Below are 27742 nucleotides of genomic sequence, written 5' to 3' on the forward strand. Positions count from 1 at the left end.
ATCATAAAAAGCGGATTTTAAACAACATAAGAGACGCATGATGTCTAACATAACATGATTAAGTTGCCAACCAACTGGCATGTCAGCAAGTCTTCATTTTACTTATGAACCTATTTGTCGACTGATGTTCCAGTAAGTTTCTCATACCAGATCACTCACAGTCTGTAACTTCCTTCTATTGGGCTGTTCTTTATTTCATCTTCAAGGCAAAACTCCCTGTTTGCATTAAAGAGGACACAACATTTGGCTGTTGTAGTGCAAGGCTCTCTTAGTTTTTCATTTTTAAACTACTCAACAAAAAACAATGGTGCACCTTCTTTCTCTCTGCTTTCCTTTGCAGTAACTATTATTTCACTTCCTTCAGTCATACAGTTTTCAAAATCTCTTGGCTGTGTGAACTAGGCTTCTCTCTCTAACAGTTAAACTTCTTCCTCTCATAAAGAGAAATGAGAACACGGTGATATGTTCCAAATAACAGCCAAAGCACCTATAAGTTTTAAACTTATCCATATTCTCTAACATATACAAAGTGTGCAAGTGTTATGAATCGAGCCACATAAGGTAACAAAGTTTCCTTGATAATGCCGCTAAGTGAGTCCTCATTGTTTCCTACATGTGTGACTAGTACCGACTACTTTAATTGAGCACCTCCCCTTTTGTAACCACATACAATGACCATATGCAAACTAAGTACTGTGGAAAATTTATTGTTGGATGATCAACACGTCACAATAAAAGTCATTCTCAATGTGGAACTATTTTGGAACATATCACTACGCCACCATTTCTCTTCATTTAAACCGCAAGCAGACAGTAAATAAGCTCGTTTCCTTACTTAACTTACAACAATACTGTATGCAGTTTTATTTCATGTTATGTTAAGGATTAGGGAGGTCTCACTACTACAGCCTCACTTTCTAAATGTATACTTTCCTTCATTCAGTACTTTTTTGTTGGATGTAAAATTAAAGACTGCACAGTTTTTCTGTTAGCAGTGTGAAGCTTCATTTCTCTCAGCTTCTCTCTGTTTGTTTGTCTGTTTGTTCATCAGACGGCCCAGGAAGAGGTTCATTCTAAGGAGCAAAAGGTCAAACTCCTGACTGCCAGTGTGAATAGTTTCATTGCCAAAGCCCCGCCCACAGCCCATGATGCTTTGCACTCAGAGTTGGATGTACTGACAGCCAACTACCAGCGCCTGTGCAGCCGCCTTGATGGGAAATGTAAAACTCTAGAGGTACATTGCATTCTTTCTTTTCTTATTTGTTATCTCTGCAGTAATTTCAACCTTGGTGTGCACAGAAAACATTTATGTAAATTTTATGTAATGTTATGCACTTTTATGTAAAATAGTCATGTCCTTACAAGGGGCTTCAAGGCTGATGCTTGCATACATCATGCACAGCTCTAAAGGGGTGTTTTGCTGTAGATATGATTTTAGAGAGTGTGTAATAGATATTATGGCTGAAATGAACCAAGTCAAGCCAATTTTCAGACTTTTTTCTTTTCCTTTTTTCCATTTTATCATTTTACCATCAAATTCTAAGCCTCATTAAAAAGAAGTCTTATGTTCAATTGTAGTCTACACGCACTCATCGTGGGAATGAATGTTATGGTAATTTTAATTATTTATTTGAATTGTTCTTTTTCAAGGGTGGAATGATTGTACTGTACGCATCTTTAATTACTTAAAAAATTGGATGCACAAGTTTGAATTTATGTTGCACACGGTCAAAATTGTAAAAACAGGCTCAAATATATACATGCAAGCAGTGCTAAAGCTTCTACAATGAAAAGGGCAGGCCTGTTAATTCCTTGTTTGATCGTGATTGAGTACAATTGGTAGTTTTTGTTTTAGAAAGCATTTTAGATACGCAGAACAATGAGAAAGTCCAAAGAAGTGTCTTTTATCGCTTTAATGTTCCATTGTTTCCTTTATTTAAGCTCAAATCAGTTTGATGTTTGAATGCACAGGAAGTTACAGAAACATACAGATATTTGTGCAAAAATGTAGCCAGTAACCGTAAGTTGACAGAAAAATAAAAAGTACAGATATGTGAAAATTCTACTTAAGTACAGTAACAAAGTATTTGTACTACGTGTCTGTGTTTATCAAAATGAGGTACATTGGGGTTATCTGTAGGTATTAAAACCTGTATAAATAATAATAATTACACTTATTTTTATTTCATCTAATTCCTTCAAAGTCTTTACTAAATATATTATGAATCTAGACATAGTCATATATTATTTAAACTGCAATTTGACAGCTTGACTGGATTGCTACCTAATTAAAAGGTAAATTACAAACTAATCAATGCTTGATTTTGCTATTATGCTCCTGAGAAATAATTACATCTGTGTCTTGCAGTTTGCAATAATTCAGCTTTGACTGAAGCTCTTGCTACTCTTGCTCTTTTTCTGCCATTCTCCAGAGTCTTTCTTACCTCTAACAATTGTATTGTGAGTTCAGGGCACATGTCTGTTTTGTGTTGCAGGAGGTGTGGGCGTGTTGGTGTGAATTGCTGTCCTACATCGAGCAGGAGAATGCCTTTCTGGACCAGTTGGAGGAGAAACTGGACAAGACAGAAAACTTGCCGGGAGGATCTGATGAGCTACAGAAGGTGCTGGATGTAAGTGTGATTCATGTGTAAAGCTGGTAAAGCACCAGGAGTGGCTCTGCCACGTTACATCAATAATGCAGTTTTGCTCCATTCTCTACACATTTAATCCACACTTGCAGAAGTCTTCACATGGTAACTGATGTTGCTGTATGCTGTTCCTGTGTCTCACATCTTGCCCTCCTCTTGTGTGCTGTGCAGCCTAACGTGGAAAACGGTGAATGAATTGCTACTTGTGTTGTGGATTTCTACTGAAACTGACTCCAAGGGCTTTCACCCAATCACACACATTCCTACAGCACTGTTATCGATGCCTACGCGCTTTCTCTAATCATTCCAGTGAACGCAGACAACTCAGTGTTTACTATCTCGCCCAAGGATCCTTCGATATGCAGGAACTGGGGATCGATCAGCTGATCTTCTGACTGGTAGTTTCTCTTATTTCTTTCTGTCTGTACATGCAGAGCATCGAAGTTCTTTTGCAGCACCCAGAAGACAACAGGAACCAGATCAGAGAACTTGCCCAGACCCTGATGGATGGAGGTGTTCTGGATGAGCTGATTCAGCAAAAGTTGGATGCTTTCAACACCCGATGGGATGAACTTATGGCGAGGGTAAGATATACAGCACGTGAACTATAATGTAAGCACACAGTGGAAAACCTGAAAGAACCGTTACTTTATTGTTTTAATAAGCAGTCTACTTTTTTCATATTTGTTAATATGTTTTAGGCCAGAGAGCAGTTTGTGCTCATTTACCTGAATGTGTGTAGTTTATTACTTTGTCTGGACGTAACAGTGGGAAACTCAAATGAACTAGTCACTGAACTACTTAGCATGCACTTTCTAGTCACTGTCAGAACTCTGGCTGCAGCACAGGGAGCTTTTAGGACAACCTGATAATTCATTGGTCTGGGAGACATGAAACATGGGGGGGATACACAGGGATGGCGGTAACTTAACTCTCACTGCTGAAGGACTGATGACAGAATCAGTTTCATGGCCTGAGGCATGCTTTTGGACCTCAGGGCAGTGCAGAAAGTCTTCCATGCAACAGATGAATTGTGGACCTCAGTCAGATACCATGAAACTGGAAAACTTGATCAATGAGTAACTTAGCGTTCTCAGAGGCTGTGGACAGTTGTGTGCTGACCTGGAGAGGATGGAAAGGATGACTGTTGTATTCTTGGAGGTTGGTAGGCTGGTAACAAAATCGAGTGCTATATGAGTCCAGGGTCTGCAGTGTGTTGACGCGAGTTGTAACAGACCGGGTCAGGGTTCAGATCGGACATGCTGCCATGTGTCATGCCCTTTCACAACTCACCGGAAAAAGTTCAGGCAGAAGTGAAACAGCATCATTTCTGGGCGTCTGCCTCACGCACAATTATGGGGGTCTGAGCCATAAGCATTAGTGTCTGGGTGGGTCTTGCGGTGACGCTGGAGCGGATCTCCCGGACTACGGTGACTGATTGCCATTGTTTACTGAAGAGTGGCACCACCTGCTCCTGCTCTCAGCTGGTCTTAAAAGTCAATCCATTGATTACTGCTCATGGCTCATGACAGTCTGGGAAGCAGACTGTCCCATATTTATAAAACATAAAGTTTTGGTTGAACTTTCTATATTAGACGGTGAACAAAAGGTACTTTTATGTAATTTAATTGTTGATCTACTACGTAACTAAAAGTGGAGGTCTTTATCAGCAGGAAAAGTTCTAGAACTTCTAAAAATACAGTTCGATTTTTTAGCCACTGGTAGGATTTCTTGTTGTCACGCACATCTTCTCTTTGAGCTTGATTAATGATTCTTCTCTTCATTGTAATTCTCCTGAGACATCTTGTGTTTCTCGCCATTTTCACACATTAACTGTTTTTTTAATCATTGCTCCCCTTTTGTATCTTTATCTGCCTAATTCTTGTCCTCCATTTGTCCCTTTGCCATCCTTCCAGTCATCACCGATGACATGATTGCATTCTCAGCCACTTGCTGTGATCCTCAGCGACAGATTAGACATAGTTGTGCGCCTCCCTTACAATAGAACCAGATTAATGTTCTCCTTGCTGCCTGATAAGCCTTCTTTTGTTTATCTACCCTACATAGACTGCAAGAGTGTGTGTGCGTGTTTTGTGTTTTTTATTTCAGACCTTTTGTATTTTTGAGAGGAACAGAAGCTCCTGCTCCTTGTTTTGGTATTTATACCAGCATGTATGCATGTAGGGAGAGACTGGGTAGGTCTGAGCCCTGTTTATTTGTTATCTATGAAAAAGACGAGGAGCCGCGAGACAGGACCCGAGTTTTAGTGAGTATTTCTTGGAATGATGGATGAGAAGAAAATGTGCACAGAGAGCAAAATATTGCCTGGATGTTTTTCCTTTGTTGAGCTGAAAAGACGGCATTGAGGAAATCAATTTTTATTTCTTACATCTGGCAAAAATTGAATGTTTCATGAGCAACACTGTCAGATAACTAGGGTTGTTTGTCAGTTTCACGGTCTTCCCAGGGATTTCAGATGACCTTTGAAATCTTATTGTTTTAAAATTTGAACATAATGACATGTACTCAAAATGCCACATTAGTCTGAATATAGGCTGAGCCTGAATATATCATCCGAAGCTTTGTTTGAGCAAAACTCTTGTTACAGAAAGGAAAGGGATTGGGATTCAGGGAGATTTCAGCAATTCATCTTTAAACTGACTAAAATTCAATTTTCTTATGAAAGTGAAATATGGTTATATATAAGCTTAGAGGTTTAGTTTTCACTTATAATAAGTTAGCATTATTATTATATTAAGCAGGATGACAACACATGTTCAAAATGCAAATTGAGTAAAATAAATAAATACATAAAATGTTATAAAAAAATGCCCAAATGAAAATCTGATATTCTGTTTACTCTATCAAAAACTAAAGGAACTCTTTTTCTGTCATCATGTTTCAACTTTCTTTCCATGACGAGAGGTGCACGATAAATAGGCTAAATAGAGACGAGCCATGCTCACTGTTTAATCTTGGTTTATTCTCATCTGATGATAAAAGGTGACTGGCTATGAGTGGCCACAGTACAGACGAAAGTATGACTTCTGTTATTGACACAGTACCGTCAGTAAACTGAAGGCCTGAGCATGCTACAGAAGTCGACTTTAAAGGGTTTTGGGAGAAAGGTAACATTTTCAACAATGTTTGTTAGACTCAGACAATTTTTTGGTTTCATTCAGCAGAACAATGATCTACTTCACTTGTCACATGCTGTGCTGCTATAACAGCTTATTTTGATTTAGAAAGTGATTCTGAGCTTGTGGCTCTGTTGTCATTGGTGATTACTCTTACCCCAGAGGCTTCAAAAAGCATTATTCTTCCTTTTCACCCTACTTAGCTGATGAAAAATAAGATAAGTGCAAGAGTCAGTCAGCTTCCTTTCACAAGCTCTAGTTAGCTGACAGAGCAGAATAATAATCTCAATATATTAATGTTCCACTTTAAAGTGATAAATCTGCCCCATGCATGCAAAAAACAATAATTAAATAATTCCACGTCTCCTTGTTCATTTCTTCAGATCACAGATGCATACTTGGAGATTTCATTTCATTGTTTGGTAACAGATGAAAACCAATTGGAAGGTGTTTTTAACACAAGGCAGTCAGTCACCGATGTCAGTTTGCACGCGATGGTTCGGGTTAGAGGAATAATGAGTAAGAAGAAAGCACCCGAGTGTGGGCCTCAGACGCATGCACTGCTAGCACAAGGCTTAGGCTGGCTCAGGACTATACTTGGAACCATTATCCTTCTGTATGGGATTAGTATGTTCACCTGTAACCGCATACATTTAAGCCTTCTCTCTCACACACAGTCACACAGGCTCTTATATGATGTAATAGGATTGTTTACTAGTTATTCCTGTCTGCAGTTAACGAGAGAGTGAAGATGGAAACACTGCAGTAGACACTGAGACACCTCACTGATAACAAATTTCAGAAGAGCGTCGGTTATATAGCGACAACACCGAGAGGACATGCGAGAGAAATCCCAGAATCCATCCTTCAAGAGGGTACACACAGGGGGCTGTGTGTCTTTGTGTAGATGTACTCCTGTCTTGTGTATGTAGCTGTGTGTGTCTGTTTGTGTGCTAATAGTGAAGCCTCTACGAGTGCTTTGCTGTGCTAAAATTCTCATGGCCTGTAAATAGCTAGAAAATAGTCTGTTTTCATATTTAAAGATGTGAGATACGCAAACTGGGCGCTGGTTCTACAGGAGAGGGGCCGGACTTTTAGTTATTGTTTATAACAGCTAGTTATTGTTCTTCTTCTAATTTACATGAGTTAGAATATGTCTTTTGACTTTCTTGTTTCCACAGGCAGCACTCAGGCAAAAAGAGCTGGAGCAGAACCTCCAGTGGGCTCGGGAGAATGACGAGACCCTGAAGCAGATCCAGGAATCCTTAGCTAACACAGACCGCCACCTTACTGCATACCTGGCTGATCAAATCGACGCTCAGCAGATACCACAGGAAGCTCAGGTAGCCATAGCACAATGATCCCTCTATAACCTTTATAGTCACACGACAGGAACAAAGGCATTTGTTTCCCTCGCCAACCGAGGAAGACAGAATTCCAAATGATATCCTGACTTTACAAACATTTGTAAAATATTACAGCACCCAAGTGTGAGGTCTAATATCAGCTGGCCAAAATGAAAAGAACCAGTTCTGAAACCAGTTTGGGCGTCTTTAGCAGATTGAAAGTCTCTGTTTAAGGGCAAATCCAGACCACCGCTCACCACTGGTGTTAGGAAACAGACACACAAACAGCCTCGGTCTTTGTGTCCTTGCCTCTTTTTCCTGCTGTCTTCCCCACACTTTGATTTGATTTCTCTCTGTCTCCCTTTCACCATCTCTTTTTCAATCTCTCTCTTACTGACACACACACATACACAAGAGGATAAAAGGATGATTACATTATTGGAGCAGAGTGGACGGCCACTCCTCAGACTTTGTTTTTAAAGAGAAGGATGGCAGAGACAAAGTGTGTGCGAGAGAATCTGTAAGTGTGGCGGTGATGTAGGCTCGTGTTTGGACTCATCTTCTCTCTTCTTGATATCTCCTTCCCCCTTGTGGTCAGCAGAAGGCTGTACACTGTCAGTCCATTTAAGCATTTTTAGGGTTTATTTCACTTTGACTTTAGTGTTTAATTGAATTTAATAAATTACATAAAATTACATGAATTCCTTATGTATCATGTGCGTTTGTGTTTTCACAAGAAAATCCAGTCAGAGCTGAGCAGCCATGAAATGACCCTGGAGGACTTGAGGAAGAAGAACCAGAACAAAGACAAAGACCCTTCCCCAAAGATCATGGGACAGATGGACCTTACCCAGGTACATAACCACAGACAGTGTGCTGAAATGGGTAATATAGGTGCAAACAGCCCTTACTGACGACCACTTGAAAACATCAGGTCACGTTTTTTATCCTAAAGCTAGAAAACATGTAAATGGACTCTACTCGAATGCTCAGATCTCCTGCACATCACATTTCCTCATCAGAACCTGTTTTGAGGTGTTGGGTGGTACAAGTATAACCAACAGTACAGTATAAAAGTATATAGAAGATAATGCTGAAAATCAAAGGGCATTATTACTTACATCAGTGCGAGCATACTGTGCCATGTGGGGTGGCTGTAGCTCAGGTGGTAGAGCGGGTCATCTACTGATCGGAAGGTTGGTGGTTCGATTCCTGGCTCCTCCAGTCTGCATGCCAAATATCCTTGGGCAAGATACTACTCAACTGCAAGTATGCATGTGTGTTGCACATTTGCGCCACTGACAGATGATCAAATACCTGCCAGTACTCAAACGTGTCTTTGGAAGTTATTGCCGTGGTAACTGTATCAGTGACCACTTTTTGCCATGTTAGTGGACACATGTACAGACAGGATATGGTGTTTGCTGTAATCAGTGTTCCTGTAGGACTCGTTGCCTATCATTATGTGTACTATGGGTCTTGTCATTTCCCAGAATATGCTGGCAGATGTGTGGACTAAGTTCCGACTCTTCCAGAAGCCTGCCAACTTTGATTCTCGGCTGCTCGAGTGTGAGCGCGTGCTAGCCTGGGTCAAAAGTCAAATGGGGGTGCTGGACATCCGCAGTGTGGAGCAGGATGTGGTGCAGTCACAGCTGGAGCAGTGCATGGTGGGTATTTGTTTCACATACGAACTGATGGAGAGATTCTATTTTAAGTGGCTTCTATCTATTTGGCTTGAACAGAAGCTGTATAAAGCGCTGAGTGAAGTGAAAGGGGAGGTGGAGACGGTTATAAAAACAGGCAGACAAATCGTACAGCGGCAGCAGACTGAGCAGCCCAAAGAGCTGGACGACAGAGTGACCGCCCTGAAACTGCTGTATAACCAGATGGGAGCTCAGGTTAGGACACACACACATACGCACACACACACTGGAGTAACTCCACCAGCATAATCAAAGAATATGTGTTTGTAGGTGACAGAGAGTAAGTTGGAGCTGGAGAAGAGTCTGAAGTTGTCAAGGAAGCTGCGTAAGGAGCTGAACGGGCTCACAGAATGGCTCGCCGCCACTGATGCCGAGTTGACGAGGCGCTCTGCAGTGGATGGAATGCCCAGTGACCTGAAGGATGAGGTGGCGTGGGCACAGGTACCTACGTGTATATATCGACATGAAGACAAACATTAAAGAGTGATGATATCTTTTATTTTAAGTGCCTTTATAAACATGCAAGGTCACCTTACATAGAAAAGTTCTTCTGTCCTTGTTTCCTAATTGTTCTCAGTCCATCCATGGGGAGACGGAGAGACACCAGCCACAGCTGCAGGCAGTGGTGGACCTCGCCGAGGCCTTAAAGGCTGTGCTGCGCGGCCACGGAGGCCTGGTGGACGACAAAGTCAGCCTGCTGCACTGCAACTGGATTGCAGTGACTTCTAGAGCAGAAGAATGGCTCAACCTGCTGCTGGTCAGAAATAGAGCTGAAATCATTCTGTGATTCCGTCTTATTATACTTTTCATTTATCTGTTGTTTCGGTTCTAATATTAGACCTGGTTTGCTAAATATAGCTCTTGTAGATGTCACTGTTTGCAGAAGAAGAGTCAGATTTTTCTCTTTCTTTATCTCTTTCAGGACTACCAGCAGCAGATGCACAAGTTGGATGGACAAATACAGGAAGTGAATGGATGGATCAATGGTGCAGAGAGAAAAATGAATGAGATAGACAGCCAGGGACCCAGTGATGTGTTGAAGGTTATATTGTTTATATACTTTGAGGCTTTTTCCCTATGACAAATGTTTCTTTCATGCCTTTGGTGCAGACAGTTTATGCACCTAACATATGTGTCTTGGGACCTGCAGGTGCTACGTGCAGAGCTGGAACTCACCAGAGGAAAGATGGAGGAGGTAAGGTCTCTGGGGCAAGAGTTAATGTCCACCAGGGGGGACAACTGCCAGGCCCAGGTCAGACCCAAGCTGGAGCAGCTTAACCACAGATTTGACACCATCTCTCAGCGCATTACCTCTGGAATGGTAGGGAAGTACCTTTATGGAGATATACTTTTAGAGCAGTAACACACAGTCTGTTTGTTTGGCTGTTTCATATTTATTGTTAAATGCTATATCTTAAATCCTAAAATCCATGAATTTACTTTAATAGATTTCAAATTGTAGTTGCTCCTTAACTCTTCTTCTTAGTCTTACTACATAGGTCTGCGACTGTGTAAATAAATGTACGTTCTGTGTGTATGTGTGCGCCTGTACATCGTTGCCATGGGACTGTGTGTGTGCGGCAGACGGCAGCATCAGCCAAAGAGCTGGAGCAGTACCACAGTGACGCGCAGGTCTGGCTGGAGCTCCTGGAAGATGAAGTCAAACAAGGGGAAAACCTGAAGGAAGAAGATTTCCTGGAGGACAAGGTCTGTTACCCTCACACCAAGGTTCAGTCACAGCTAGTGTGACTTCCAGTCATTTTCTGTTTCGACTAACAAACCAAGCATGTACTTTTTAGGACTGTGAGGAGGGCGCAGTTAAGGAGTTACTATTAAAAGGAGAGAGTCTACAGAAGAGAGTCCCGGATCTGGACAAGAGAGAGGAGATCAGACTTAAGCATAACAAGCTGAACATGAAATACAACACAGTGAAGGTAACACACACAACAGCTAATATTAAACAGAGTAATATTACATGGGAGTATATTCACAATGTGTTATATCATTGCAATGAAATACCTAAAAGTTGCTGCTAACACATTAAGCCAAAGCCTATTATCTGTGTTCAAGTCAGCAAAAAGTTGCTCTTTGCTGGCTAGCATATTATGCTAATATTAGCATATTAGCATGTTATGCTAATATTAGCATATTAGCATAATATGTTAACAATAAGCCAAAATAAAGCAAACCATTACATTAAATAAAATAAAACTTAACAAAGTAAAGATTTTTTAATTTTCACTAAATACAAAACTAAACTTGTTGTACTTGCTTCTATAAATATAGAAGTATGTATGTATTACATTAAATAAATAAAAACATGTTAAAGTGCTCATACATGCAAATACAGAAACAGTTTCTACAATTAAAACTTTTTGAGTCAGTACTTTCGTGACCAGCTTTTTTTGAGATAATAATTGTGGGAGGAAAGAAGCAAGATGACATGAATGTTAATGTTCTTCTCAGCTGTAGCTGCACATAAACACTGTTTTATTTCGAATACATGTAACAGCAGGTCAGTTGGATGAAAGCTGTGTCACATAAAGATATTCGTGATATTCATGTGTGTGCATGTCTCCGTGTGCTTGTGTGGGCACATGCATGTAGGACCTGCGCGTCCTTCGAAACAGGAAGGCATTGGCCATTGCGCCCCAGTGGTACCAATACAGGAGGAAGTCACATGACCTGCTTGCCTGGCTAGATGACATTCAGCGCAGAGTGGACTTACTGCCTGACCCGCCTGAGGGAGAGAGGGTCAAGGTGACGATGTGCACAGAAACACACACACAGCTCCATTCCATAAAGCACTTCTTTGTATTTTATATTTGGCTTTTCTCAAAGACCCACAGCCTGACTTTATGTTTGTCACCGCAGCTCTTCATCTCACGCCTTTTCTTTCCCACATCGTCTGCTTTGATCTTTTGCCATTCTGTGTTTTGCGGTATATAATCCTTTGTTTCTATCCTTCCTCTCCCCTTCTCCAACTTTTGGACAAAGATTTAATATCAAAGATTTGCAGCTTAATGACATGGAAACACTCCCTGAGCATTTTCTTTAAGGGAATAGTCTTTTTATTACGATCACCTGTAGATTTTATCAAGGATTTAGTTTTTTATTAATGAACCAGAGTTGTATGCAATATGTTATTGTCATTAAATAATTACTAACTGTCTTTTAAGGCAGCATTGAACTTAAAATCCCTGTTTATTACTTCACGGTGATGATAAAACATGCTCCTATTTAATTCAGTATACTATGGAGCTTTGCTGCAGCAAACATACTTGACCTCACTTGACCAACTCAGTAGCTTTAGACATTGCCAACATTATATTAAAACCATGTACTTTACTTATATTTGCCACTTGATTAGTTTTTCAGAATAATTTATATACACTGTGGTGTAAAGTAATCACTTATTCACACAAACCATTGAATTCAGGTGTTCCAATCACTTAGATAGCCACAGATGTACAAATGACAGAGCAAGGTTATGCTGAGGTGTATAGTGCACATCACTATAGACCTCCAGACTTCATGTGGGATTCAGATTAGCTCGGGACCAGTAGGTAGAGAGCTTCATGGCTGGGCAGCTGTATCCAGGCCCTACATCACCATGACAAGCACAATTGCAAAGCATTGGATGCAGTGGCCTAGAGCACGGTGCTACTAGACTCTAGAGCAGTGAAGATGTGCTCTCTGGAGCGATGAATCACATTTCTCTGTCTGGAAATCCACTGGATGAGTCTGGGTTTGGCAGTTGCCAAGTAAATGGCTCTTGTCAGACTGCATTGCCTCAATTGTAAAGTTTGGTATGAGGCCATTTCTCAGGAGCTGGGCTCGGCCCCTTAGTTCTAGTGAAAGGAACTCTTAATCCTTCAGTGCATGAAGACCCACAAAGACATGGATGAGCAAGTTTGGTGTGGAAGAACTTGACTGACCAGCACAGAGTCCTGACTTCAACCCAATGCAACACCTTTGGGATGAATTGGAGCTGAGACGGCGAGCCAGGTCTACTCGTCCACCATCAGTGTCTGACTTCACAAATGCACTTGGAAGGGAAAGCCTACCCAGAAGAGTTGAGGGTTTTATAGCTGCAAAGGGTGAGCCAACGTCAAATTAAACCCATGTTAAAAATGGGATCTCAATCAATTTCATACGCTTGTGAAGGCAGCATTTGTAACTTTGTTACAGTTTGTAGGCGCTCCTTCCAGTTGCTAAGTTTCTGAAACTGCAGCATCTGAAAAGAACACAAGAATCATATTGTTTGTTTAGAGCAATTTTAAGTATTAAGATGTCCAATGATTTCTTATTTTGATCAAAGTGCTACAGCAGTGCAGCACTAACATCTGGTTCTGATTTGGAGAAGGTGTGAGAAGGAAACCCTGGACTCCCACCAGTTTCCCCGCCCTTTCTGACTCTCTGTATGTGTTTCACTTTCAGATGATCACTATGACATTTCGCTAAGCGGACACACCACCCGCACGTCTCAGACTCATCATCATTGCCGCGACAGATATTCCTCACTGCTTGTCCGTCTGTGTCTCTGTCCATCCTGCTTCCAGTCTGTTCTTGTAGCTCTTTGTTTCTGTTCAGCCAGAAGCTGCTTAGTTCACACATAGCACAACAACTTTACTTGTTCTCTGTATGAATAAAGTCTCAAGGCAGTCAGTGCCTCATGATCATAGCACTGCTTTCTTTTTGAAATGGAGTTAAATACTATACAAATATACAGCCTGAACTTTGTATGTTTATATGTGACACTGACGAACACAACACTTTGTCCCTTTTGTCAATGTATTGTCTCTGATGGGTAAATGATGTGCTGATGGGAAAAAGAAAGTGGAATGTGTCATTATTTATTATTTGAAATGTTTGTGTGTGTGTGTGTGTGTGTGTGTGTGTGTGTGTGTGTGTGTGTGTGTGTGTGTGTGTGTGTGTGTGTGTGTGTGTGTACATCTACATACTTCTCTGTGCTTGCCCCACTTGGCCCCCAACCAATAGCGAGTGACCTTCCCCATTGATTTTGTTCAATAGGAAATTGGCTCAGAGTTCGACAAGAAGAAGGAGGAGCTTAAGGAGGTGCAGGGCTTAGCCAATCAGCTTTCAGAGGCTGGAGCCACCAATCTAGTGGAGCCCCGCCAACTCCAGCTCAACACACGCTGGGTTGAGGTGGAGGGCAAGTTCATACCCTTCAAAAGACAATGTGTGAGTTTCAGTAGGCACAACTTGTGTATCTACAGTACTAACAGAAAATACTTTAATTATTATATTTCAATACTAACTCTTTAATCTCTAAGGTAGTAGTAAAAGTTGTAACAATTCATTTTTATGTAACAGCATGAAAGCTTCAATCCAAACGAAGGTTAGGAGCAGTAAACTTATTAAATCCACAGTCAGCCAACGAACAGTGTTCTGATCGAGTACAAACTAATATTGGTGCCACAAACTCATTAGCTCTAACAACTATGATATGCTAGTAGTGCTATCTTAATAATTTACTACTAGATTCAGAATTCATGTAGGCTGTTTTTTAATAGTGCTACCGAGGTGGTTAGCATAGAGTGGTTAGCATAGAGTGGTTACATTTTGTGTGTTTGCCTATGAAACTTATGGACGATAAGAAACATTTAAAATGTTACCAACGTTATCTTTTAGTAAAATATTAGTCCCTACCTAAATACCCCAAATTTGAGACCTTCTCTATCTCTTTACATTTTTAATACCTTCAAAACTGATAGTACAATATATTTTTATGTTTTGAAAATCTGGATTTGATTTTCTCCACTCAAGGAAACAAGTTGCTTTTTGTGTCTTCCTATGCTGCATTCTCATCCACACATTATACCTGTACACAAGTTTAAATCTCCTTGGTTGCTTTGTCTTACTCTGTGTCACTGCATGCCTCCTGCTCCACAAACCAATCACATTACTGGCAGTTCCCTGATCTGCAAATCACAGAAGATGTATTTATCTTGTAAGCCACTAACAGGAAATCCATGTACATAGACAGATACACATGTGAACTGTCAGATTTCAGGTATACATCAGTTTATTTCTACATGTGATCTCAGACCAGTCTTAAGCACAGTAGTATCAGTTTGTCATTTTCTGCCTTGCTCTCTTACAGCATTGGACAGTAAACATAAGCTGCTAATGTCACTCATCTGGTCAAATATTTTCCTTAAATATTACTGATCACAGCGATCTTATGAAGCTGACATCTTCTGGACTAACGTGCTCTCAAAATAAAGTCTTATTTTGAGTTCAGAGTTACAGGTCAGGGGGTAAGAAATAAGGCCGCACATCTGGCCACCCCTGTTGGTAGTGTCTTGCCCAAGGATATTTGGCGTGCAGACTGGAAGCACCCAGGGATCAAACATGAACCTTTTAGCTGGCAGATGAAACCAATTCTGTTATTGTTTAATATGAGGTCAAACCTGAGTGGCTTTAAGTCCACTGTCAACTACAGGTGCTCTGTGCTCACACGAGAGTCAAATACAAAATGTTGGAAAGGCTCACAATGAAAATGTGTGGGCAGTGTTTGGTCCTTTGCTACTAATGTGAGGCAGTAAATTAGAGTCTAATCACTATGCAGCCTTTGCTCTTAAAATAATGTCCAATGTTGACATAATTCATAAATATGACCACAAGCTTTTCCCACTTTTAATCACGTCTGTTTTAAGCAGGAAGCTTCTGATCAGCCAGTGAAGTTGATTAAAAAGAAATAAATAAATGTAAAATGAGTCTTAAGAATTATGAAACAATAACAATAGTCAGTCTTTAGCATCCAGGGAAAACTGCTGCCTAACGAAGGTTTAGGAACACAGCTGAGTGATATTATGACAGTCTAGTCTTTGATGGTTACAGTGTTGTGGGACACATAATTATAAACAGCCATATGCACAGAACAAACCTACAATAGAAAGAAAAAGCATGTAACATGAAACGTAGTATTGTGAGCACTTTACGGGCTTGTTGTTGGCTTAAAATACGAGACGTCAAAAAAAGTGAGCGGTAACTTTACAGGATGGTAGGTGACAGCACGTTTTTCAGAGACGTGCTCCTAGTGTAGGAAAGCATGATGACTGTAAGCAGAGAAGCAAAGGCATTCAAAACTGTACCTCTCAAGTTCACCTCATAACACACACACACACACCTGGCATGATATCAGAGAAAGGGTTTTTCTTTTGCAAAGGCTTGAAGGATCAGCCCACCAGGTCTTCACATCAAAATCACTTTGACCTTCGTGATGAACACAAGTGGTTCTATGGCACCAGGTGCACGTTAGCATGCAGATGTTTGGGCATCAGTGGTAAAAACTGAGATCCTTAAAATAAAAAAACAAGATTAGCATATTAGTTTTGCTTTGGACAGTTCAAAGTAGGACCCCCCAGGAGACCTCAGCTCTCACTGACCAAAGAGCCTCAGATCTCAATTAGCCTGTTAGTGTTACAGCTCGTTCACAGTCGTCATTAAAGATGCACATTTTAAGGCTTTCTCAACACTCAGACTCCTCCAGCCGTCCCCTAACAATTAACAGGCTTGGGTTACTCTATGCGCCAGACTGGGACTCTAAAAATGAAAACAAGTGTTTTTAGGTAGTAGTTTGCGTAGCTTTTATGGAAAGAATTCAAAAAACTGCAGTTTAACAAACGTTTCCAAATTCTCGAAGCAAATGTCAGTAACTTGACTTCTATGACAGAAAGAAGAAACATAAATACAACTCAGTATCTCAATAAACTACATCAGGCACAAGCTGAAGATTTTGCCTCACCCTTTAACCTAAACTAGGATACAGCTGGGTCAGGCCTCCAAAGCAGGGACACCATCGCTTCATAGTACTAAAAGTTTGCAGAACGAATGAAACCTATTCAATCAAACACGGAGTCACATACTCTGAGCTCAAAAGGCTTTAATGGTTATTGTGTTTGCAAAGAGACATTTACTCAGTACTGGCCATGCAGAGCTCCCAGCCTTTGTTTGGTCACATTTTTCTGTGTTTTGATCATATGTGTTACACTTACATGACTTATGCACAAATGCATATATATACACAACAAGTTTATTATTAGACAAAAATAAACTATGCAGATACAAAATGTAGTTTGAAAATTTGGGGGTTTAGGAAAATGAGTCATTTATTGAGATTTCTTACACATTCAAAAAAGATGACGAGAAAACAAAATTGCAGATCAGTTGCAGATGTTGTTTTCTTTGATATGTTCTCTTTTTCTGATTTGGCTCTGCTTTGTATGTTTGTGTTGCCTTTTTATGTGTCTGTGTGTGCATGTGTGTGCACTTGTGTAATCAGGAGTATATCACAGAGCTCCAGGCGCTGTTGTGCTCGGTGTCAGAGACGGACTTCAAGCTGAACTCTCCTGAATACTGGCCTGCAGCATATTATAACATGTCTCAGCAAGAGCACTGCCTGAAGGTCAGCATTGCTTTTGAACTTCTGTCTGAAAGCCCAGTCAGTCAAAACTGACCACCAGTGTGATCAAATAACTAAAACCTATAAGTATTATACTGTTGTTTATACCATTATACTGAGCTTCCTGTTGTAGTCAATGTTGTTTTATATTTTAATGTATTTTCTCTCATGCTGTGTACTAGGGATGCAACGATACCAGTTTTTTTAAACAAATACGATACCGATACTTGGATCTGAGTGCTTGCCGATACAGAGTACAAAAACCGATACTTCTACCACACACACACACACACACACACACACACAAACACACAAATGCAATGAATTGGAAGACAGGTTTTATTTTATTCTCTGCCGGTAAAAAATAAAATCTTAATAAAAATGACCACAAAAAAATTTCAAGTGAAAAATAAGCACTTCTGTTAAATTATTGCAGAGTCTCCACATTGTAATTCAACAAAATATCACTGAACTATTGGCACTGTCTCGAGCTTTCAGAATAATAAATAAACACTTCTGTTTGGAATCAAATAAACTGTTAAATATTGCATAGTGGGTCCATATGGTAATGGCAACAAAATAGCACTGAACTATTGGCAACTGTCGCGAGCTTTCAAGAATAATAAATAACACTGTCTGTTTTGAATCAATACTGGTATGATTGCAGAGTCTCCACAATTGTATTCAACAAAATAGCACTGAAACTAGTTGGCACTTCTCGAGCTTTTTCAAAATAATAAACCTTCCTGTTGGAATCAAATAAAAGCTTGTTTAATTTTGCAGGTGTCCATAGTGTAACAAACAAACAAATAACGAAAGTATTTGGCAGAGTGAGAACAAACCCTCACAGCCCACTGGTGCCGTTAAACCGAGGACGAAGCTCGCACACACTGCGGTCCTTTTCCTCTTTTCAGAAAAAGTTTTGGCACCATTATCGCCCTATGTGTGGGCCTGGGAATTTTCATAGTCGCAGCTCGAGTACGAGTTACGCTGAGAGACGTGCAATCCTATGTTTTCCACGACCGGCATTGGCTGGTCATCCAGAGCGATAAAATGAGTCAGAGCCTCTGTTATTTTTTTCATCGCTTTTCCAAAACCTGAGCTAAAGTTGGCTGTTCCGGTCCACACTGCTGACATTTTGTTTAGCCTAGCTACAGCAGCCTCCAGTTTCTCTTTTTTATCTGGAGCCGCCAGTCTCACTCGCCTAACCCTGTGCCTGTTTAGCGCGGGATGTCCCCCTAGTGGCCAATCTAAAAAACTACAACAGAAATGACCAGCCACCCTCTGACTAATGAAATAAGTTGGTATCGGTTAACTTTTACGAGTATGAGTACACACACATTTTACAGTATCGGCCCCGATACCAGTATCGGTATCGGTGCATCCCTACTGTGTACCATAGTTTCTATGACTACGTACCAAACAGGAAAATGTGCGTCTTTTAACATAAGAAGCTGTTGTAATAATGAATATAAATGCAGTATTTTCTCAAGTAGCAACTCGAGCTACTGTAGTCCTTTGAACAAGTATCCACACCCTTTGAACTGGTTGTCACATTACAACCTATTAAATCCAGTTCTTTGTATTCTTTAACGGCAAAGAAAGACACGGCTCAGAGTGGTCTAACTCAAAAAAGGATCTTTAATTTTACATATTGCAGCTTTGCACTTCCTCTTTCTAAAGTCTGTTGCCAGGGCAACCTGTCACCCTTAACATAGTTCTCGTGTGGGTCTGGCATACATAAAACGATATAATCAGACAATAAGCACTAAGAATATATTTATTTAAATCCCAACAAACCACAAACTTCGATGTACTTTTTGGGATTTTATGTAACATAAAATGGTGCATAATTGGGATGTGGAAAGATAACGATACTGGTGTTCAGGTGGCATTTATTCTGTTCTATTTTGGGGTTTTCTTCTAAAATGTATCGTGTTAAGAGAACAATTCGAAATATTTTCACACCAGACAGTGTACTCTCCTCAGTCCCATGTTGGTATTTTTCCACCATAATCTTATCCTCCACACATGCAGGATGTAAAGGGGAACATTGACAAGCTGCGAGGTCCCGTCGATGGAGTACTGGCTCACAGGAAGGAGATGATGTCTGGTGCTCGACCTCTGGAGGGCCAAAGAATCCAGGAGTCTGTCAACCTGCTCAGTGTCAACTGGGGCAAACTGAACAAGCTCTACCAGGACAGACTGAAGTAAGGGTGGTTCCCTGTATACTGCGAGTCCTGCACGTGTGTGCGTTTCTGCACGCATGCTTGCCTTTGTGTGTGTTTTATGTGCACACGTGGTATTATGTGTGTGTGCTTACATGCATATTTCAAACATTGTGCACAATTATAAATAAACATTTTTCTGTGTGCGTGTCAAGGCGTTGGCAGGATTGTAACTCCAAGTGGCAGAAGTTTGTTTCGGATCAGAAGGAGCTTGAGGAGTGGCTGAACGATGCTGAGGGGACTTTGAAACTGGCCGAGAGTGACCCAGGAGCACACAGACAGCACCTCAGGGTAAAACACGCATACACAACCTTTCCTTTTCGAGAAAATGTAACTGCACAAATATAACCTGTAAATTAAAGGTAAATTTGAGCGTTTGTTGTTGAATAGTGTCAACGACACTGTGGGAAATCTTAAAATTCCACCTGGATCTCTGTCTATAATTTTCACTTGAAATCAATAAATAATTAATCAGTAATAATCTACTGTGTCACAGGACTTGACTGAGGAAATACCCCTCCAGGAAGCGGTGCTGGGCAGAGTGAACTCTGCAGGGGTGGACATAAGCCAGATGAGCACACCAGATGATGCTTTGCAGCTTCAATCACAGCTCAAATTACTGAACACTCGGTGGGCCAACGTCTGCCAGCAGCTTAACAAACGAAAAAGGAGGTAAATGTGCACGTGTACGTGTCTGTAGCTTCCACATGGATAGAGTAACTCATGCCTTGTCATAACACGAGTTCCACATCTTGGGAATTTTAGAAGCATTTCAAGCACTTGGTCCTGGTGTTCCAAGTATGCGCTGCCTGCTAACATGTTGTTATGTGCTGATTGCCTCAGGGTCATATTTGCACAGGTCTTGCCTGGTAGACTCCTGCCTCTGTTGATCTTGTGCTCAGAGCTTGTCCCTGTCCTGCCATTATTAATGTCTCTGTGCTGTCTTTCAGTCCAGCCTTCTCTAACCACTTGTAGGAGTTTTTAGTCAGCTGGTGGTGCATGCCATGGAGAGGCCTGTCCTTCCATGATGGTTCCTGTTAGGGATGGTATTTGTGAAGCGGTGCTTGTAGAGAACCAATATCAAGTATTTGAATTCGTTGGAATTGTTAGTGTGCCTGCCGATTGATTCTGCTTGTTGTTTTTTGCAATTGTACTGTAATCAGCAGATTTTTGTCATGTGGACTAAAAATGTATTTGGAGGAAAATAATGGTGCAATCTACAGCGTGGACATTGCTTTTATTTTTATTGCACAAAAAGACAAGAGTGCAACTGTAAATTGCAAACTTTGTGCATTATTCTGCTAACACAACTTTGCATTTTTGCAAGCACCTGCACCTACAGCATGCTAATCCTAAGCTAGCCAAGAACCCAGCGTGATGTTAAAGCTGGACGTGGATTTGTCCTTTTATCATCATTAAACATCAGATGTTTCATGGGATTAGAAGCAGCCTGTTAGCAGCATGTAGAATCAGTTCCACAGAAACAAATAAAAAGCTAACAGTATAAACAAACTGACACACCGATGGGCTCATGGTTGAGTCTTAGTGTTTTGGGATTTTTTTTTGTTTTGTTTTTTTCAAACAGTCATCCTTTGGTGTCGTTCTTGCTCAGCTGCTTGTGCTCCTCTTCCTCTTCAGGTCCTGGGTGCTACTAAAATAGAGGGAGCATGATTAGAATATGGGCATCAGCTGTGCTGGTCAGCCTCCCTTGGCACTGCTCCTTAAACCCACTGTAACGGTGGTAATGTGCACGTTTACTATACTTACAGGGACCAACAGCCCCCAAAAGTTTGAAGGCATTTTTGAGACTCAAAATGTGGTTTTAGTGTCAGCGTTACAATTGCATTATGGGTAGGATTAGGGTAAGCAGCGAAGGAAAGCATTGTGTCAGTGAGATTTCCCCACAAGGATATGAATACACTTGTGTGTGTGTGTGTGTGTGCATGCGTTACTGATTTTTGTGCCCATGTGGTCTTTCAATATAGTAAATGTACTGTTTTTATAAAGTGCTTTTCTAAACTACTTAAAGCACTTTAAATAACACGTTCATACTGCCCCTTTGTTCAACCCGGGGCTCGTGCAGACTTGCAGACTTGAACAGCCAGGGATCAAACTACCAACCTTCTGAGTAGTAGATGATCAGCTCTACCTCCTGAGGCACAGCCGCCCCTAAGAGGAAAACACTTCTTTTATTGTTTCTTGGATTCTCTAACCCTACAGGTCTGCAGAGGCGTCCACCTTGACCGCAGAGCTGCAGGAGAATGTTGGCTCGATGCTGGGCTGGCTGGACAAAGCTGAGGGCGTCCTGGCCATTCCTCTGCAGCCTGCAGAGCCACAGCACATAAGAGACACTCTGGGCAAAGTTCAGGTATATTCAGTTCACAGCCACACAGTTACTATGAGCTTCTGAATGTGTGTGCATATTTACGGATTTATGCAAATTAATTTAGCTGCCATCATCGTGTAAATGAGTTTAGATGAGTCATAATGTAAATTACTCCAATGTGTTGCTGTGTGTAATTAGTAAAAACATTGCAGCGTTTTAATTATTGCAAGACCGTGTATGTGTGTGTGTGTGTGTGTGTGTGTGTGTGTGTGTGTGTTTCTGAAATCTTACATAAGGTTCTGCTTGTATTGAGCTGCTGCAGTAATGTGCTTGTGTGTCTGTGTGTGTGTGTGTCTGTGTGTGTGTGTGTGTGTCTGTGTGTGTGTGTATGCCAGGTATGTGTGGAGGAGCTTCCTGCCCAGAATGTAGTGATGGGGAATCTGAACTCAAGACTGAAGCAGATAACATTTCCTGCTGATAAACAGAAAGACATCAGGATCATAAACACTCGCTGGTCTCAGGTCAGCTTCTTTCACTACACACACAGCGGACAGCACGCCGCCGCCCAGGAAAGGCATCAACTGAATAATACACAAAGGCTCTGAGAGAAGGGTATTCCCTACGTCTAGCTAAGCAGTGCACCACATCATTAAGCTTACGACGTTTAGGTTTGACGGCTTGAAAGTTTGTTGGTGTTATAACCTCTTTTTCTATCAAAGTGGCAATATTTTCACTTTCATCTACTGTGTACAAAAGCTGTGAAAGATTCTCTTAGATTTAGTTTATTTGCTCCAGACAGAGTTTGATTTACCAAAGGAGGTGAGCTTTAATCTTTACCAGAAAGACGATGGAAAACCATTCTTATACTGTGTTTACTACAGACCAGATTATCACCACCTCACCTCCCCCGTAGTAAAAAATATCTTGAAAAATGGGTCAACACGGTGGGAGTGGTAGGCTTCATGGCCAATCTTCATTTAGGTGTCGAAGGCTCTTCCTGAACGTCAGTTGGAGATCGAGGGTCTGCTGAAGGAGATGGAGAAGTGTGAGAGTCATCTGGATGACCTGTCAGTCTGGGCATCCAGCACCAGAGCCAAGCTGGAGCACAGCCCTGAGGGACCATCTGCCAGGGTATGGTGCAAAACAGTGTGTATATATGTATGCATGGTATCAGTGCACCATGGCATTTACTAGTAAAACATTCAAGCCCAAACTGCCTGAAATAAATAATACATTGCATATATTACATCCAATATATTATTTATTATATTACATGCAATACACTCATCTGTCCACAAGGCTTATTGCAGTTTAAGCTCTCTGATTCTCCAGCTCATTAACGAAGTGCAAGTCAAGCAGCCAGAGGTGGAGTGTGTGTTGGAGAAAGCTGATCAGTTATACAAGGACTCTCCTCTCGAGCAACCTGGCAAGGTGAGGAAATGAAATACAGGTGACTCACGTGCAAATTCAGTCACATGAAATCATTAAAACACCGACTTGTCTCACTTCTACCTTTACCTTAAATATTATGAATAAATAGTTACTTTTTGAAGAAATGTAACAAGACACAAATATATATAAACAACGTCGACTCAAAAAATATACATACTTCTTCCAGCATTTGATGCTTGGACACTTACCTGTGAAGTTGTCGTTATCAACAATAAGGAAACTGCTCACATGTGTGTTTGTATGTTTTTTCAGATGAAATATATTAGGCTGAGGGAATCTTGGACAGTAATCTTGGAGCTGCTGCAGCAGCACAAGGAGAGGACGGCTGCTCAGCTTATAACCAGAAAAGACAGTAAGACCACATTTAATCTTTCACGCATGCATGTGCACACAAGATTAAGTTCGGACTGAGTTTAGGACACAAATTCATGTTCCCAGTACAACTGAAAGTCCTGATATTAGGTTCAGTAAGAGTTCACTTTACTAGATTCAGCCTGGTTCAGTTTCTTTTAATTATTCATTTGTTTTTGGGATTGAGATTCTAGTTTTTATCTTTCTTTTTTCTGTTGATCAGTCATTGCCCAGATTACACTTCAGGCTATGAGTGATACCATTTGAATAATTAGAATCATTTAAATAATGGAAAAACAAATGGAAAGATCAGCTCCTGCACATGGTTATAGAATATCAGCTGATTTGGGGAGCTGTCTCTAATGCTACAGTCACAATATTAAAAACGGTGGTTGGAAACCAGATCATGACCCAACTCGTGACCATGTGGAATAAACTTGCCGTTGGTTTTTGAAATGGTTGTTTGAAAAATGGGGACCGGGTCGGTGTGGTTATGAATTTAAAGCATGAATGATGCGTTTGGTGGTGGGCCATCGAGTTCTCTCTGTTCATAATGAGCGATTCATTTCAGCAAATTCAGTGAAGGACTTTTACTGTGGTTTTATTTTGAAATAAGAATATGAGCACTTCCTCCACTAAAAGTTCATTTAACTGTATCTGTGTCTCAGATGAAGGTCTGACAGGAAGTTCCCAGCCTGAATACGCAGCATTGGCTCAGTTCAACAAGTCCTGGGCTGAGCTCACTGACTGGCTGACCATGATGGATAACATGGTACAGAACAAGCGGGTAGTGGTGGCTGACCTCGACGACATCAACGACATGATCAGGCAACTCAAGGTCCGGACCTCTGACCTCACTGTTGACTCTATTTAAAGCACTGCAAAACCTGACCGAGCTGCCGACATGCACGGGGCCGTGTGAGAGTATGGCTCAGTGTGTAAATACTGAGGACTCACAGATAGTTTAAAACAGTCAGTGGTTAAACTGACAAGCTGGACATGCTACAGACCTTTATTCTTGATTTGTTTTCCTCCTTAATTGCTTGGAAAATTCTATAAGTAAGTTAAAACAACTGAGAAACTAAAATGATTGTTTTCAGGCTTCTCTACAGGATCTTGATCAACGTCGCCCCCTCCTGGAGACACAGATCACAGCAGCCCAGAACCTGAAGAACAAAACCAGCAGCCAAGAGACCCGCAATGCTATTTCTGAACGCAGTAAGTCTCACACATACACATGCAACATAGCATCACCTAGCCTCCCACAGAGGCTAAGTGAAGCTTATTTAGAGCCTATATTAGGCTTTATCAGGGGTGTCCAACTCCAGGCCTCGATGGCCGGCGTCCTGCAGGTTTTAAATCTCACCCTGGGTCAACACACCAGAATCAAATGATTAGTTCATTAACAGGCTTCTAGAGAACTTCAAGACATGTTGATCATTTAGCCATTTAAATCAGCTGTGTTGGATCGAGGACACATCTAAACCCTGCAGGACACCGGCCCTCGAGGCCTGGAGTTGGACAAAACATATTCATCTGCCATAACAGAAGCTGTCTTCACCTTCTTCCTATTAAACTGTTCCAAGATAATCACGTTATACAAATCTGCCTCCTCAGCACCACGTCAACATGTAAAGTGGTGGAAAATGTTCCAAGCAAACTCAGCATTAGTCTGTTTCTCTCCCCTCTTCCAGTTTCTAAATCTCTGCCTGTCTGCTTCTCTGCCTTTAACACTTCCAGCGTTTACTGTCTCCCCCTCCAGTTTGTCCAAATTTTGTTCCTTCTGCGCTCCTGATGGGTTGAAAGCGTTAAAAAAAAATCGTGATGACCGCGTTTAAACACGCACAAATCAGTCCGTGCATGATTACGTTGCCCCGCCCATCAAAAAGTCTGCGCATGCGTGAATATATTATATAGATTGGACTGACTATTGCCAATTGGAAAATGTTTACATATCGCCCGACCCTCACTCTTTCAAGTTCCACGTCACACTGCAACCGCTCCTTCTCAGTTTTTGCATTTTCCTTCTCTAGTTGCAGGTACAGATCAAATGATAATCAATTGATAATGACCAATCAATCAGTTCAGAAGCCGATATCACTGGAGCCTGATCTACCTCCTTCAACAGTACTTTTCAGTTTTTGCCCAGCCCAAGTGTGCATGCTTTTGTTGTCACAAATTGTATTAAATTAGCCTGAAGCCAAAAGCCTTTCCTCTATATTTCTATTTTATATTGGAGGACACTCCTCCTCTACAAATCTGCAGGTTCTCAGTTCTCTTCTTCTTCTCTTACTGCTTGTTTTCGCAAAGATCACCATCTCAAAGAGAGGAGTTACTACAGTGTTCATTTTGATAGCACATTCTGATTTTGTTTGTGTTTTACTCATAATTTAGTTTAGTTTAATAGATTCAGTCATACATAGTATAAAAAAGTCTTGTTTTTACCTGTGAGATTACAAAGCATCATATGTTCCTTGATTTCAAATGCAAATGTTTACTGTTCTCTTCCTGCCAATAACTGAGACCTTGTTGTGTAGTCATGACAAACAGGGAGTGTGGGAGCTAGTTGTACTAGCTGTAACTGTCCAGTAAAGGTGTAATTATCGCAAAAGGCCAAATGTACAAAAGTTATCAGCTTTCTCTTTCAACTTCAAATTCTCATCTTCTTTCTATCTGAAGAAGTCCAACACGACAACAGTAACTATCTTAAAAATATGTTTTTTTATTTAGGTTTCCTAAATAACCTGGAATTGGATAAGAGGAAGAGAATGGATGGATGCATGGATGGATGGATGGTTGCATGGATGGATGGATGGATGCATGGATGCATGGATGGATGGATGTGATTACTATATTTGTTAAAGAAGGATTGTTCACAACCTTTGGGCAGCGAAAATGGGTAAAGAGACTCCCAAGTATGCACTTGGGAGTCTCTTTACCCATTTTCGCTCAGCAGTGCAGTTGAATTAGCCCAATGTTTGGACTTGTCACCTTTGGCTGTAACACAATCAAAGATTACTTGGTGAGCCTAATTATTATATTTTAACCAGTATGGATCAGCTGGTGCTTATATAACAAGTGGCACAGACTTCATTAATATGCTTGTAGGTAATATTTGACCTAAATATATGTGTCCTGTGAATTGAATATGTAGGTTAAATGCAGTGATTCCAATACAAACACTCCAGTGTAGGTATGTATAGTGTATATGAGTATATGTGATTACATTATATATGTGAGTCTTTGTCCAGTGTATACAGGTATGTATGTCATACAAAATCCCCAGTGATGGATGCATGGATGGATGGATTTAGGTTTCCAGACTCAGTCCATGTATTATTTTCAAACTGTCTGACACCTCTACTAGTTGTGTGATTTTATTCTAAAGAACTTGTTAAGCAGTGTTTTCTCTCTTTCTTCATAGTTGATCGACTCCAGGCTTACTGGGAAGACTGTCAGACCAAACTGTCTGATAGGATGAAGCAGCTACAAAACATGCTGCAAGACTCTACCAACTGGCTGGACGCCAAGAAGGGGGTGGATCATGTCGTCAAACAGGCCAATGAGAGACTGGATTCATGGCAGGACATCACTTATACAGTTGATGCACTGAAAAAACAAAACGCTGAGCTGAAGGTGGGATCTGCATTCTGAATTTCACTGTATTTATACAGACGTATAGTCTGCTTACAAGAGCCCCCCATTAATCAGATCCAACCAATATAACCCCCCAATCAAATTATGAATTATCTTGCATACATAGGCTGTTGATTTTCTTTACTCATTTCAGGTCTTACCAGCAAATCAGTTGCATGTTTAATCATCTGGGAATTTACCCAGATGTATTTATTTATTTAGACAGAGTTCTGCCCGTTACGATGATCGCTTAGAGTACTAATCAGGTGGAACCAGGTAATCGTGTTGATGATTTGGCCTTTGTTTTCTCCCTGCTTACCCAGCTCTTAATGAAGGAGCTGCAGCAATCCCAGATACAAGTCAAAGAAACCAATACACTGGCCAACAAACTACTGACGCTATATGGCAACGATGACACTCACAAAGTCACCCAGATCAACAACAACATGGACACTGCCTGCATATACATCAACAAGCGGTAAGC

At 40.9% G+C, this 27742-nt stretch overlaps 1 protein-coding gene across 5 annotated transcripts in view; it reads left to right on the forward strand.

The window, feature by feature from the left end:
* The window catches only part of dmd (dystrophin), a 284148-nt gene that overhangs the window by 171192 nt on the left and 85214 nt on the right, over window positions 1–27742 (forward strand). For all 5 annotated transcript variants that reach the window (XM_040014765.1, XM_040014766.1, XM_040014767.1 and 2 more), the window contains 28 exons: window positions 1052–1234; window positions 2496–2630; window positions 3083–3232; window positions 6967–7128; window positions 7869–7985; window positions 8625–8798; window positions 8874–9029; window positions 9105–9275; window positions 9412–9591; window positions 9757–9876; window positions 9985–10155; window positions 10419–10541; window positions 10634–10768; window positions 11442–11594; window positions 13869–14039; window positions 17146–17268; window positions 19303–19475; window positions 19649–19784; window positions 19990–20165; window positions 21714–21861; window positions 22215–22340; window positions 22801–22950; window positions 23152–23250; window positions 23524–23623; window positions 24291–24460; window positions 24723–24840; window positions 27047–27258; window positions 27582–27736. In XM_040014765.1, the coding sequence (XP_039870699.1) occupies window positions 1052–1234; window positions 2496–2630; window positions 3083–3232; window positions 6967–7128; window positions 7869–7985; window positions 8625–8798; window positions 8874–9029; window positions 9105–9275; window positions 9412–9591; window positions 9757–9876; window positions 9985–10155; window positions 10419–10541; window positions 10634–10768; window positions 11442–11594; window positions 13869–14039; window positions 17146–17268; window positions 19303–19475; window positions 19649–19784; window positions 19990–20165; window positions 21714–21861; window positions 22215–22340; window positions 22801–22950; window positions 23152–23250; window positions 23524–23623; window positions 24291–24460; window positions 24723–24840; window positions 27047–27258; window positions 27582–27736 (4187 nt within the window). The remainder of the gene's footprint in view (window positions 1–1051; window positions 1235–2495; window positions 2631–3082; window positions 3233–6966; window positions 7129–7868; window positions 7986–8624; window positions 8799–8873; window positions 9030–9104; window positions 9276–9411; window positions 9592–9756; window positions 9877–9984; window positions 10156–10418; window positions 10542–10633; window positions 10769–11441; window positions 11595–13868; window positions 14040–17145; window positions 17269–19302; window positions 19476–19648; window positions 19785–19989; window positions 20166–21713; window positions 21862–22214; window positions 22341–22800; window positions 22951–23151; window positions 23251–23523; window positions 23624–24290; window positions 24461–24722; window positions 24841–27046; window positions 27259–27581; window positions 27737–27742) is intronic.

The sequence above is a fragment of the Simochromis diagramma genome, unplaced genomic scaffold (genome assembly GCF_900408965.1).
Source record: "Simochromis diagramma unplaced genomic scaffold, fSimDia1.1 OVJJ01000165.1, whole genome shotgun sequence".
Taxonomy (NCBI): domain Eukaryota; kingdom Metazoa; phylum Chordata; class Actinopteri; order Cichliformes; family Cichlidae; genus Simochromis; species Simochromis diagramma.